The sequence below is a fragment of the Maylandia zebra genome, linkage group LG11 (genome assembly GCF_041146795.1).
Source record: "Maylandia zebra isolate NMK-2024a linkage group LG11, Mzebra_GT3a, whole genome shotgun sequence".
NCBI lineage: Eukaryota > Metazoa > Chordata > Actinopteri > Cichliformes > Cichlidae > Maylandia > Maylandia zebra.
In genome coordinates, this window is record NC_135177.1 from 14,017,748 (window position 1) to 14,031,647 (window position 13,900).

Genomic DNA, 13,900 nt, shown 5'->3' on the forward strand with positions numbered 1-13,900 from the left:
CTGGGAACATGGGAAGGCAGTTTTTGGCCGTTGCGGGCTCCGGTGGGAGGAAAAACCCCGCGAACCGCGACGGCTTCTGAGCTGGCGGAGGAGAGGGCCAGTCCACCTGCAGCTTCTCAGCAGCACGGCGAAATAGGGAGAAAAGAGAGGTGTCATCATGGCCGACCGGCGCAGCAGCGGCAGTACATTGGGCCGACAATGAGCTCTCCTGCTCATCCTCCGACAAACCATGGATGTCCAGGCCGATGTCCAGCACGTCATCATCGTCCTGGGGAGCGCTGGCGGGCTTCAACCCAGGCTGAAGCCCGTCAGCGCTCCTGCATGGTTCTGGCTCGTCATCGGGGGTCAGAAACAAAGGAATGTCTTTGTTTGAACTAAGACTTACAAATGTAAGTACAATAATGGCAACATTTAACAATTTGACTCTAACACTAACACAGTCGGAGATGGCTATACAAAGTAGTCAAAGCATTTCCAAGTGTAAGAACTGCAGTGAGAAGTATTTTTAAGAAATTCAAGGCGAGTCACACATGGTTATAGAATGAGCCTGGTATAAGTAGGAAGTGAAACATTTCAAAGACTCTGGAAAGAAAACTAGTGTGAAATGTGTCTCAAGAACAACTGCCTAGACATTAGTGAATGACTTAGCCAAGTCATGAATTGTCCTCTCAAAGAAGGCGGTCACTAAAACCTTGCACAAGAATTGACTGCAAGATCAAGAAAATCTTCACTTGACTGAAGCCAGATTGAAGTATGATATTGACAACCAGGAGAAAGGTCATCCTTAGCATACTGTTCTATACTGTCTGGTTCTCTTTGGAAACAGGTCCTTTGGTCAGATGAGATGAAACTAGAGCTCTTTGGCCACAGAGATCCTTCTTAGGGAGAGGTGTACGATCCAAAGAACACTGTCCCCACAGTGAAACACAGTGGTGGGAGCATTATGCTGTGGGAAACATGAAGAAAGAAGGACATGTGAAAATAAGAAAAAAAGAAATAAATGCAAGCACTCAGCACAAATCTGGGTCTGGGTTTGTATTCCAACAACACAAAGAGCCACAAAATATGTCGCTCCTGTAGAAGTACCTCCAGAAAACCAATGGGAGTATTACTGACTGGCTTGCACAAAGCCCTGACTAGAATCACACTGCAAATTTGTGGGGACCTTGAGAGAGTCGCCAAGAAAGAATGGATGTGTGGGACTGTTGAAAATGACAACACACAGCTGTTTGTTGTAGTTTTGTTTCTACAATATCCAAAATAAAACCAGGATATTTAGAAAAGGCTATGTTAAAACTATGCTTGCTGTTTAACAGCGCTTGGGAAATATCTTAAATGGCTTTAAAAGGAGAATCACAGACTGGAATTGTCATAAGAATTTTTAAAGCTGTACTGACTGAGGAAAAATTGCATGTGCTGGTTACACGGATGCTATATTTAAGATTCGGTGAGATTCAATCTGACTTCTTTTAGCTCCTACTCAATTTAACAGCTTTTCATTTGTTTCCACTGTAGTATTTATTTTCCCCCAGTCTACCAGTTACTTGTATTTACCTTTAAATTATTTGAACTGACACTTTAACTCCTTTTAGAGGATGTTCATGAGTACAGAACATTTTTCTCCCACTGGTGGAAAAAATCCAGACGCTGATAATGACTTCAAGATGTGAGTGGGCGTATGAGCTTTAACGTAAAGAATGCGAGTATGATTTCCTGTAAAGGCAGTTACAGTGACTCCTCCCACGCTTTTTCCTTTTTAATCCACCTGTCATCAAATGTATTCATACTTTAAAATGCAACCGATTTGCCACAGCAAATAAAGGTTAACCAACCTTTATCTTCCCCCTAACAAACCCTCTCCTTTGTTCCAACAGGAGTGTGATACCTGACTCCAACCCTGTTTACTTCAGCCGTCATCGAGCTGGGCTTGTACAGCTGCCGGGAATATGAGAAGGGCTCAGGTTACAGTCCCGTTTGTTCAGCGATAACAGCCTTCCACTACATTTACAGTTAGGCAAAGCAGCTCCATGAGGCTGTTACAGAACAAATCCAGTCATTATTGTGCCGGCCCTTATCAGTAACACATAGAAATATGTTCCTAAAGATCATGATAGCAGGACAAGTGAGCAGCCGCAGAGCAAACATGCACCAGCTGTTCCTGGGTGACATGTGGATGTTTGCTTCTGCTGCCCTCCACTGGACAAAAATCACATTTATATTTAGACCTGTGACAAAATCCCTTCCTCAGTTTCATTCTTCTCACGGTTATTGTGAAGGTGTTTGTCTTAAACTTTCCCGGCCTCTTACTAAAACCTAAACTAAAAGAAAAGCTTAAAAAAAGAAAAGCGTTCGTTTCTATCCACAGCCTAGACTTTATTGAACATATGAAAACGAAAGTACAAACAGCAAAAAGCAGAGGATTAACTTTTTGTAGCAAATAAATTAAGTCACTGTTGATTCAGCACAAGAGGCATCAACATTTTAACACTGAGCGCATCTTTCACCTTTGATATTTAAGTCATTTAAGGAGTTGAAGAAAGCTACACCACCTTACTGAAATTTATCCTCAGTCTTAAAAAAAGCAACATCAACAAAGTAACTTAAAAAGCAGTTCATTTATCCCAATAGCTGAGAGGCTGTAATGTGGCTGAAGACATTAATTTAATATAATTAACACTTATAGCGCGAAATTGTAGAACGCTAGAGCCAAATACAGCCTGTTAGCTGATTATCTACAGAACAAGCGGCAAGTGTTGAACACATGCACAAAGTGTAATGAGTATTCCACAAGAATGAAGGCCACAGTGAGCGAGATGTGAGACTTGCACTTTAACTAGTACATACAGTACAACTCACCATATTTATTGTACATTTATGCAATATTTACATACTTCAAACTTGCCTGCAAAGTGTGTGGTTGAAATTACAATCACTTCCATCATCTCTTCAACTCAGCTAAAAGGAGAAAGAGGTTTACAAGAAGCTCTTACTGCAATGCCAGACTGGGAAATGAGAGTATGATGTCATCACAAAAAGCCAGGCTTATTGTCAACTTTGTTCTTCCCCTCATATATATATGCTCACACAGCGCGAGAAGCCATGAGAACCATGTGGAAATTTAGTTTCTGCAAACAGATTGAAATCAAGGCAAAACACGCCAAAAAAAAAGAGAAAGAGAGAAACAGGAAGTGACACAAAATGGTATAGACAGTATTGTACTGAACAGATCTAAATGCATACAAATGTGCAATAAAAGTCTGAATTTGTCTCAGAATGTTATCTCTAGCACAGAAAGTTTAGCTTCCTTAATAATAGATTAAGGAGCCTTCTGTAATTGGGTAAGGTGGATGTGATGGGCAAAGGGTGGGAATAAAGGGGAGGGCAGGAGGGAATCATCTTAGTAGGAGCGGATGGCAGGTGGAACGTGGGCGCAGTCCTGCTCATCAAGAGAGCTGTCGATCACAGGGCGGTACTCCAATGTGACCTGTGATTGGTCAAAAGCAAAGGAGTATGAGGATACTGACAGCTGAAGCTGTCAATAGCTTCAAAAACTGTTTAAATTATTCTGTAAGACACAGACAAACACACACACTGAGGGGGTCATCACCTTTCCAGTCTTTTGATCAACGAAGGACAGAGTGTGCTTCCTCCAGTGCTGGTCATACGGCTTCTTCTCCTGACCCTGCAGGGGCTTAGAGTAGTCGTACTCATCCACACGTTCCTGAAGCACAGTTCAAAGAAATGTTGGCAGAGAGCAGATTGTATAGACATTAATTCCATCCTTACGCTAAACATGTTGACGCAGACCTTGTAGTCCTCTCTGGCGTGGGCTCCCCTGCTCTCCTTTCTCTGCTCGGCAGAGTTGATGGTCTGGACGGCGTTCAGCAGCAGATTCTGCAGCTCTAGCGATTCCACCAAGTCGGTGTTCCACACAATGCCTGAAGGAGAGAGGATGAAATTTAGAGGGGAGGAAAAAAAACAAACCCATTTCAAAGTAACCCTCCAACAACTTTTTGCACAAGAAGAGCAGCAGTGTGGTGCAGTACCTCTGTCAAAGGTCTTGATGTCCTCCAGGGTCTGATAAATAGCATCCATCTTATCGCATCCTTCCTTCAGGACAGAGCCAGTACGGAATACCGCAGCATGGGTCTGCATGGTCTGAAAGCAGAAGCAGAGAAACACGTTACTCTAAATGAACCACGACAATGAAATCTCATGGATGACACAGGGGCCAGTTGTGGTGTTTCACACCTGTTTAACCTGTGTGGTGGTGGTAATCAAATCCAGATATCAAGTCATCCTGGCCAATGCTCATTATCATTGTAAAGATATATGTAAGAACTACTGCTGTCAAAATTTGCATTAATGCAAATTAATCTGCCATCACGGTCAACGCGATTAAATTATTTTAATGCAACTAACACATCTGGAGTGCAGAATAACTCAAAATCCCTGAACTGTTTCTGTCAACGCATTCCGGGCAGTTTGTCCAAGTAGTTACCTTCGCAAATGCGCAAATGGGCAGTTGATCTGGTAGTGACGGGCAGCTGAACCAATCAACTCCGTATGGAAGATGGGAAATTTGGGTATTTAAAAAAAACAACAAGACGGAGCAGTCGACCGACATAAAATATTATGCAGATTGTGCAAGAAGGAATTTTCTTTTCACCGAAGCACCTCCAGTTTGAAATATCACATTGACGCAGAGCATACATTAGCCAAGCATGCTGCTAGCACTTTGTCGCAAGCTGGGTGACACGTTAGCCAAACCACTTATGAAGCATCGGGGACTCAGTAAGTCTACCTCGGACATATTGACTGACACGATTGCCAAGTGGATTGCAACAAACTGCAGACCTATTAATATCGTTGAGAACACGTGCTTTACATAGCTTTGATGTCTCGTTTCAAGGACTTGAAGTGCCTCCCCAAGAGTGACATGGTAAGTGCGTATATTTTGCCTTTTTTCTCGAGTCTGTTTGCTCATGCAAATGAAATGCTATTAATATAGAATAAAAATGAATGATAATTAATTGTTATTAATCAAAATTAATCCACAGTAACCCTGTGATGAATCTGATTAAACATTTTAATTGTTTGACAGCACTAATATATATTATATATTAGCGTATACTTGCCTATTAGTATATAAGTTTTTTTAAAGTTGTATTTCGCAGGAGAGAACCTTTGCTAAACGATTGAAGAAAACTATTCAAATTTTCTTTGAATTTAAGCATACATTCTGTTTATTCTGCATTTATTTTATTATATTAGGCCTGTGTGATATGACTAAAATCTCATATCCCAATATAAGACATTTATCGTCCCAACAACGTTATACATCACAAAAATTTTACATTTTCTGTAAATTCTGTGAATCTCGGGCAACTCGACTTGTGTGAAGTGTTTTCAGCTGGAGTCGAGTGTTACATACGTTAAAGCGGCCGGAATTTTGTATTTATTACACGGCGTGCTGCAGGGAAAAAACTAGTAGTAGCACACTCTTTTTAGCTTCTCGTCCGTAAACACTCTGCATACTATTTCACATGATTCAGTTTATCTTGAAAAGTCTCAAAAGGATCTTCAGCTTTATTGTGAAAGGTTTATGTGGAAAATAAACAAGCGGAGGGCAGAGCCACGCGATGGTTTTACCGTCGCTGTTGGTAAAGACGACGCATAAAAACAGTCGCTTGTCCGTCTGTAGTGTTGTTATTTAAAATATAAGAGAAAGAAAGAACTTTAAGGAATTCTACTGTGACCATCAAAATCATCAAAATAATATTGCCGTAGACACCATGAAACAAACGATAGCGTAATATGAAATGATAGACGTTTTCATATCGTCATATCGAACAGCCCTACATGATATTGCATAAGTGTCTGTTAGCTTAAATATAAAGTTGAAAAAAATGTAATTGCAACCAGGCTACTGATCAAATAATGTGATTAATCGCGATAAATTACAGAAAATGGTGCGATTAATTAGTTTTTGTTGTTTTTTTTATTGACAGCAAAAGTAAGAACATTTATGTTTGATTGACCTGTTAGTGAAGAAGTAATATTGAGGAAGAGGTAGAGAGAAGAGCTCTACTACATGAGTTTATTGACACTAGCTTGGTTTGAACTTCCTAAATCTGCCGCTAACAGATGCCGCCCATATTGACTAATATTAAAACTGATAAAAGCAGAACTGAAACAAGAAAAGTATCCTTAGAAACCAAAAAAAGGAAACTAAAATTCACAAAAAAAAACCCACTGGCACCTGCCCTCATCCCTACTGGATGCATGTATGGTATTGTATCACGACGTCTCAAGTTATCACATTCACACGATTTTCATAATACCTGACCACTGACCTTGAGTTCAAGGTCACTGGGATTCAAACTCCTCTGAGATTTATAGTAGATGCACCTATGGTATGAATTTGGAAGTACTGGGTGACTTCCTTCTTGAGTTATTGCAGTCATAAACTTGGGTTCCCCACACCTGGGTCACGACAATACCCCGTTAACAAAAGAAAAAAAAAGGGAATGAAAAATAAAAACCTTTCTTGTGGAGAGAAAAGTTTTCTAAACCTTATTTTGTGGCAGGTCTTTCCAAATTGTAGCCATTAGTAAGAGATTTGGTGGTAATTATACATTACATTTTTATGTCCTGATGATTATTATCATTTAGAAAAGATCTACAGATAAGGTGTAGAGTTGTATATAATAAATAATATCTAACAATAATAATAATAAAAATAAATAATTCATGTAAAGCCAAATATTAGTTAAGTACAAATATAATTTATACATCAATATGTCTGTGTTCATGTTAGCATGTCCACCTTCTGCATGTTGAGCCTGATCTCAGAGGTCCTCTGACTTCCGTTGGCAAACCTCAGCCTGTCCAGGTTGGCCACAGACTCCTCTCCTGCGCTGGGCTTCAGAGGGGACAGCTTCTCTCCTGCACAGGAAAAGACAAAAAAGCCAACATCAGCATGAACACAGAGACAGCAAAAGTGATTTTTCTCCGAATGTGAATGTAGAACAGATATATTTTCTGCTAATATTTTAACAGAAAGTATTAAGTCTGTTTTAATCAGTTGTTTTTATGATTTTTTTTTTCATTATTAATGCTTATTTTTTAAGATTAAGAAACTTTTTATTGTAATAAATTTAACCAAATACACTACTTTTGGGATTAATAAAGTATTCTGTGAAAAGCAGAGGTTCTCACCAGGTTTGTGCTGCTCAGCAATGGTGAGGGCGCAAGCTCTGCCAAACACCACCAGGTCCAGCAGGGAGTTGGCACCCAGCCTGTTAGCTCCATGGACACTGGCAGAAGCTGCCTCTCCACAGGCATACAGTCCGGGAACCACCTTGTCCTCGTCATTGACGTAAGTAATCACCTAAGGGCCAAATATTACAAATCCTAAGCAAGCCCGCTGTGCTCACAACAACAGTGTTAGTGCACGACGCGTGGAGATGACACATGCAGAGATTATGTACCTGTCCCTTGTAGTTTGTGGGTATTCCACCCATGTTGTAGTGGACGGTGGGCAGGACAGGGATGGGTTCTTTGGTGACGTCGACTCCAGCGAAGATCATGGCTGTCTCTGAGATACCAGGCAGCCTTGCGGCCAGCTGCTGAGGAGGCAGGTGGTGAAGCTGCAGGTACACGTGGTCCTTCTCTGGACCAACACCTCTGAAGAAATTAAAAACGTAAACGTCAGTAAGGAACAGGAACTGGCTTAAAAGCTTTGACAGACATCACACAGACAGGTGAGTTGAGCATACCTGCCCTCTCTGATCTCTATGGTCATGGAACGGGACACCACGTCTCTGGAAGCCAGGTCTTTGGCGTTGGGTGCGTAGCGCTCCATGAAGCGCTCTCCTTCACTGTTAATCAGGATTCCTCCCTCACCACGGCAGCCCTCTGTGATCAGACAGCCGGCTCCATAGATTCCTGTAAGCATGAAACATGAAGAAGAAGAAAAAACAAAACAAAAAAAAAAAAACCTGTTACATCCAAATATTTATGAATAAATAACAACAGTAGTTATAAGCTTTCATTCCCATCAAAGAAACACAAGGTCAACACTGTAAATGTAAAATCCACAAGGTTTTATTGCCATGGCACAATATAATGTCAATAAAACCAAAGACATTATGCTTTATAGACCCAGTACTGTTAAGCAATTTCACTAACAATTTTAAAGTTTTATCTCTAGAATCTGTGAAAAACTGTACGTTTTTCCTGCTATATCCACCAACCAATTTAAATCATAGGTTTTCCCTCAGTGTAGCAGAGTTATGCATGAAACATGGCGAAGTCTGCTGCCCTTATGCAACAAGCATTTACAAAGATGGAGCATCTATCCCACAGGGCACATGTGCTACTTCATCCATATTTAATGATATCATGATATCCAGGAAAAACAAAAATAAACATGACCTTTAGGAAAAAGAAAGTTGTCTTCAGGGTAAAATGTAGACATTTAGTGAGTTAAAAGTCTGAAATATTGGTCAATAGTTTTTTCTTTTAGACACATGAAACATGAACAGGTTTCCCTTACATTTTTATGTGTAGTTAATTTTTAGTGCGGGTGAAACTGGGTCCTCACCTCTCTTCCCCTCGCACTCTCAACATCAGCTCTCCCCAGGGCTGTGTACTAAGCCCACTACTCTACTCCCTCTACACATATTGACTGCAGTCCTGCCCACCCAGAGAACATCATTGTCAAATTTGCTGATGACACAACAGCGGTGGGGCTGATCACAGGGGGAAATGAGGCGGCTTACAGAGATGAGGTCCTGAAACTGGGAGAATGGTGTGCATCAAACAACCTGGCACTTAACATTACCAAGATCAAGGAACTCATCCTGGACTTCAGGTGGAACAGAGCTGCCCCTGCACATCAACGGAGAATGTGTAGAGCGAGTGGAGTCCTTCAAATTCCTTGGGGTCCACATCTCTGCAGACCTCTCCTGGTCAGCTAACACCATGGCGCTAGTCAAGAAAGCCCAGCAGCGGCTACACTTCCTGAGGATGCTCAGGAAGGAGCAACTAAACACCCCGCTGCTGGTGACCTTCTACAGATCCACCATCGAGAGCCTGCTAAACTATGCGGTGACAGTGTGGCACGCCAGCTGCACGGAGGCAGATAAGAAGAGACTGCAGAGGGTGGTAAACACAGCACAAAAAAATCATCGGCTGCCCCCTGCCCTCCTTGTCTGCCGTCTACAACTCCCGTTGTATCAGCAGGGCCAGAAACATCTTAAAGGACACTACCCATCCCGGCTACCATCTTTTCAACCTACTGCCCTCTGGCAGGCGCTTCAGATCCATACGGACCAGAACAAACACACTCAGGGATAGCTTTTTCCCCAAAGCTATAACCATACTCAACTCAAACTTGCACAAAAAGTAATCTGCACTGAAATATCATCAATTCTCTGCCTGTCTGTCTCTGTTATCCATTACTGTACTGTGTATTTATACTTATATTAAGTGTATTGTTAAATTATTCTATAGTTTTTAATGTGCTAAAGCACGTCTGCATTTTTATAGAGCTGTTTCTAATCTCGTTATACGATGTATAACGACAATAAAGGCTTTCAATTCAGTTCAATTCAACTAAGATAATATGACAATGCATTTTAAAAAATAATTTTGTTTTATTGTCACAAGTCGTAGGTTACTCCTTTATGCTCTGCCAGACTGCACTCAGATCAGCTGGTTTTTGTTTTTCTGACTCCAGAAGTTGACAACAGAAGTTGTAGAGTGCCCTCTGGTGGCCAAACTATGTAAAATCATTCATTTTTCTCTCCAATCTCTTCTTAACTATATTACATTTGCACTTACTAGACATTGACTTGTTATTGATACAGCATCTATACTAGTTAACTTTACTGTAGGTATTCCAAACATATCTTTGAGGAATTTGTATAGTTCCTGTGGAGCTTTCGCTTTCAAAATAAAACTCTCCCCAATGCTTCAGCAACATTTTTTGGTTTAATAAATTAAGTTTCTTTTCTCACCAGTGGGATGAAACTGGACAAACTCCATATCCTGGCAGGGCAGACCCGCTCTGGTCACCATCGCATTTCCATCTCCTGTGCTTGTGTGAGCAGATGTGCAGCTGAAATAGGTTCTTCCATAACCCCTGGAAAGAAAGACAGAACTTATTTCTAAGCTTGTAAATAAAATGACAGTTGAAGAAATGTTTAAGCAAAGGCATCTCCTACCCAGTAGCAATAACAGTGTTCTGGGCTCTGAAGCGGTGGATAGACCCGTCCTCCATACAGAGAGCGATCACCCCTTTACACTCTCCATTCTCCATCAGCAGGTCCAGGGCAAAATACTCCACAAAGTAACTGGTGTCATAACGAAGTGACTGAAGACAAGTCAGGCAGACGCACAGAGGCACTTAACTGGTGCTCCTCGGCAACACAAAGATTACGCTGCAGAAAGAAGGTAGGAAAGTATGTGTACTCACCCTTCCATACAGCGTATGCAGCAGTGAGTGGCCTGTTCTGTCTGCTACACAGCAGCAGCGGTGCGCCTGACCTCCCTTTCCATACTTAAGGCTCTGACCTCCAAAGGCCCTCTGGTAGATCTTGCCCTCCTCAGTGCGGCTGAATGGCATGCCAAAGTTCTCCAGCTAGGAAAAAAAAAAGAGGAAACAAGAGCAACATGAATTCCTAATCTGCTGTAACTGTCTTTTTACACAGCTCTGGGTGGAATGACCCCCATCTGGTGTAAATTAAAAATAAAATAAATTAATAATTATTTAAATCCACCAATAAGCTGCTCGGCTTTTATTATGCAATGAGGTATTCCTAAAGATCACATGGCTTACACACTCATTTATGTCTTTTGTTTAAGGCCTAGTACTTGCCAGTTAACATAATGACTTGTTATGCATGTTAGTGTGTTTCTAAGAGAGATCATACCTCTACTACGGCTGCAGGAGCCTGCTCTGTCATGTAGTGGATAGCGTCCTGGTCTCCAAGCCAATCAGATCCCTTCACTGTGTCATAGAAATGCCACCTCCAGTCATCCTCCTCCATGTTCCCCAGAGCCGCATTAATCCCACCCTATTAACCAAGGTAAGTTTAAACATTATGCGTGTTTACTTGATGACTCAAGATTAGTAAAATATTTGCAATGAGATTGAGACTTTGGTCCTAACTGACACACAAAATCATTTACTGTAACCACTGATTTACCTGTGCAGCGACAGTATGAGACCTGGTGGGGAACAGTTTGGTGACACAGGCAGTGTTGAAGCCAGCCTCAGACAGGCCAAAAGCTGCCCTCAGTCCCGCTCCACCAGCTCCAACCACCACAGCATCAAACTCATGATCCACAACTGGGTATTGAGTGGAGATCTGAAACCAGTTGAAAAGACAATGTACTGCAAACAGTTTTGAAGCAATGAGAGTGTACTCTACGTATGCGGAGTCCTGGTTTTCATATCATATACATACTGTTCTGCATTTAAAAAAAACACAAACTTAATGTGGCTTACGTCATCTGATACTTTGGCATTTTTCTTCTTGCCATAAATGGAAAAGTGGAAGTTCCTGGAACCTTGAACTGCAGCAGCAGGGACCTGGCAGAAGAAAAAGCAACTTAAATAAAACTAAAATTAATCCCAAACATAAAACACACTGAAAAACCAGACTCTGCTAATAAACACAACAAAATGATTATTCAATGAAGTGAAGTTTTAAAGCTTTAAACGTTCAGTCTTGGCACCTCCACAACCCATAATTCATATCATTAATATTTTGAGCCATTCATCACTGAAAATGTTACCAGCATTTACACAGCTGATCTTGTCAGATGCAAATGTATTTTAAACCTTCTGTAGTTCAACACTGACTTGAATTTAAAAGTATACAAACCTGCCAGTAGGAGGAACTAATGCATCACTTTAACAGACACAACAACACTGTGCCCCACGTGCTTAAACTTTCCTGACAAAATGTGAAGTAATTAAAATAATTTTGTGTGAGATATCCTTATTCACACATGATGAATAAACCATTTACACTAAATGACTGAATTTCCCAAAATCACTTTAGTGTAAACAACTTACACTAAGCTAGCAGACCGTTGATCTTCATTGCCCTTTGACACAATGTGATTAAGACTATTCAACATTTTATTCTTCACAGCACAGTGAAAAAGAGGTTCCCCAATCCCACTGATGCAAATACAGACTCTCCATATTGGGAAGAAGCTCATTATACATTATAGCAAGGAGGGTCTTAAACACTAAAATGATAATATCATATAAATCACAGGTGATGATTTATCATGTAAATTATCATCTAGCATCTCTTAGATCAACTGACTGTCTGCTTGGCCAACCGATAACAGAGGAGGACACTGAGACTATCCAATGGTCATCTTGAAGTGTGCTCATATACCGAGCATGATCCCCTGAGAAATTGTACTGTGGGTAAGTATAGTATAAGACTTGCTGCAAATTCAGAGTAAATAATACTACACCTGGCTAGTTTCTGTTATTTCTGTCACTTTTGGATGTACTGGGGAATGCAGGCGATTTACAGGGTTTCTATCAGTAGAATCAAGTAGAAAGTATACCAAAAAATCTCCTTTTTACATTAATAAGCTGTTTATCGTTATATTTTTAAATTTGCCAGAATAGGATCCCCATGTTAAAAAAAAAGAAAAGAACGAATGGCATCTGTTGGTGTAAAATAGCCCGATATCTTATATGCAGGATTTATTTTTTTTTAAGAAAAAAAAAAAGAATAATTCCTGGTGAATAATAAATAATCTGTTTCTTTTTTTTCCTGTTTGGTCTTCCCTACCTGTGGGGCATCAACAATCAGATGCTTACAAGTGTCAGAAAGCAGCAGAAATGACTAACAGATTCATTTAATTTAAGTGTAACTTATATTAATTTCACATTAGAAATTTAAAAAAAAAGAACAAATTAATGTTAAGCTGAAACTATAAGTTTAACGATCTACATGAGAAGTGACAGGGAGGTTACAGTCTGATCAACTGTCAGGTGGCTCCTGCCTTTGAAAAATGATCTGCTAAAATACAAGCAGCATACCAACCAAAAGCATCTGCTATACCTGTGCCACGACATCAGCAGTGATTTATAATGGGGGGGGGGGGGGGGACTCCTGCACAAAACTTTCTGTTAACAGCCTTACAGCACTATATTTAATAATGGCTGTGAAGGCATTTACCAAAACAACCCATAGCAAACAAAAACAAAAACAAAAAGCATTAAAACGTACGACCATTTTTATAGTGACGATTGCTCTTGGCGGTTATTTTTCATCTTCGTCGGTCTAAACCTTTCATATCTGCAGTTTGCCCCATTTTACTTTTGTAGCTAACAACAGCGTCTACATACTTAGAACTGTTTTACACAAGGGCAGCGGCATTTACGACTTTCATGGTGACGAAACGTCTCGGTTAGGCATTAGAAACAAAGTGTAATGTGGAGATAATAGAAGTGTAATAGATATAATATAAATCATTTTGTTGGACCTGCAAAATACCTTTGCTCATAGTGTCACATTGAAACAGCACCAGCTACATAACAGATTACGCAAGTCAGAATCCGCCGGTTATGAAAGCTTCGTTTTAGAAACAAAAAAGGGAAAATAAAATATTATCTTTTACAATATACTACATATATAAATATTTAACTTTTAAAAGCATCTTTTCACTACTCACTGCTTTCGCAGTAGATAAAACCCTCTTGGAGAGGAGACGGGACGCCGCGCGGACACTCGCCATGTTGTCAGACGAAGGATCGTTCCTGCTGCGCTGCGGAGGAACACATATTCTGCCGGACCGGACTAATCCAATGTGCTAAAAGAGGGGTCACTCATTTATTTAATATTTATATGATAGT

General features: G+C 40.5%; 1 protein-coding gene across 1 annotated transcript; it reads right to left on the reverse strand.

Moving 5' to 3' along the window:
• Positions 1-2,352: 2,352 nt before the first annotated feature.
• On the reverse strand, positions 2,353-13,857 carry sdha (succinate dehydrogenase complex, subunit A, flavoprotein (Fp)). The gene is made up of 15 exons (XM_004566827.3): positions 13,720-13,857; positions 11,519-11,602; positions 11,217-11,378; positions 10,941-11,084; positions 10,484-10,648; positions 10,233-10,381; positions 10,026-10,150; positions 7,782-7,950; positions 7,494-7,689; positions 7,222-7,393; positions 6,830-6,948; positions 4,047-4,158; positions 3,808-3,938; positions 3,608-3,721; positions 2,353-3,484 (listed from the first exon to the last, which is right to left on the reverse strand). The coding sequence occupies exons 1-15, from the start codon at positions 13,780-13,782 to the stop codon at positions 3,398-3,400; spliced, it is 1,992 nt and encodes a 663-aa protein (XP_004566884.2). The 5' UTR covers positions 13,783-13,857; the 3' UTR covers positions 2,353-3,397.
• Positions 13,858-13,900: the final 43 nt, after the last annotated feature.

Coding starts and splice junctions, on each gene's coding strand:
- sdha (XM_004566827.3), bottom strand. CDS start 13,782: ATGGCGAGTGTCCGCGCGGCGTCCCGTCTCCTCTCCAAGAGGGTTTTA. Junction 6,949..7,221: donor TGCTGAGCAGCACAAACCTG/GTGAGAACCTCT, acceptor TTTCCTGTGCAG/GAGAGAAGCTGTCCCCTCTG. Junction 3,722..3,807: donor ACGCCAGAGAGGACTACAAG/GTCTGCGTCAAC, acceptor ACTGTGCTTCAG/GAACGTGTGGATGAGTACGA.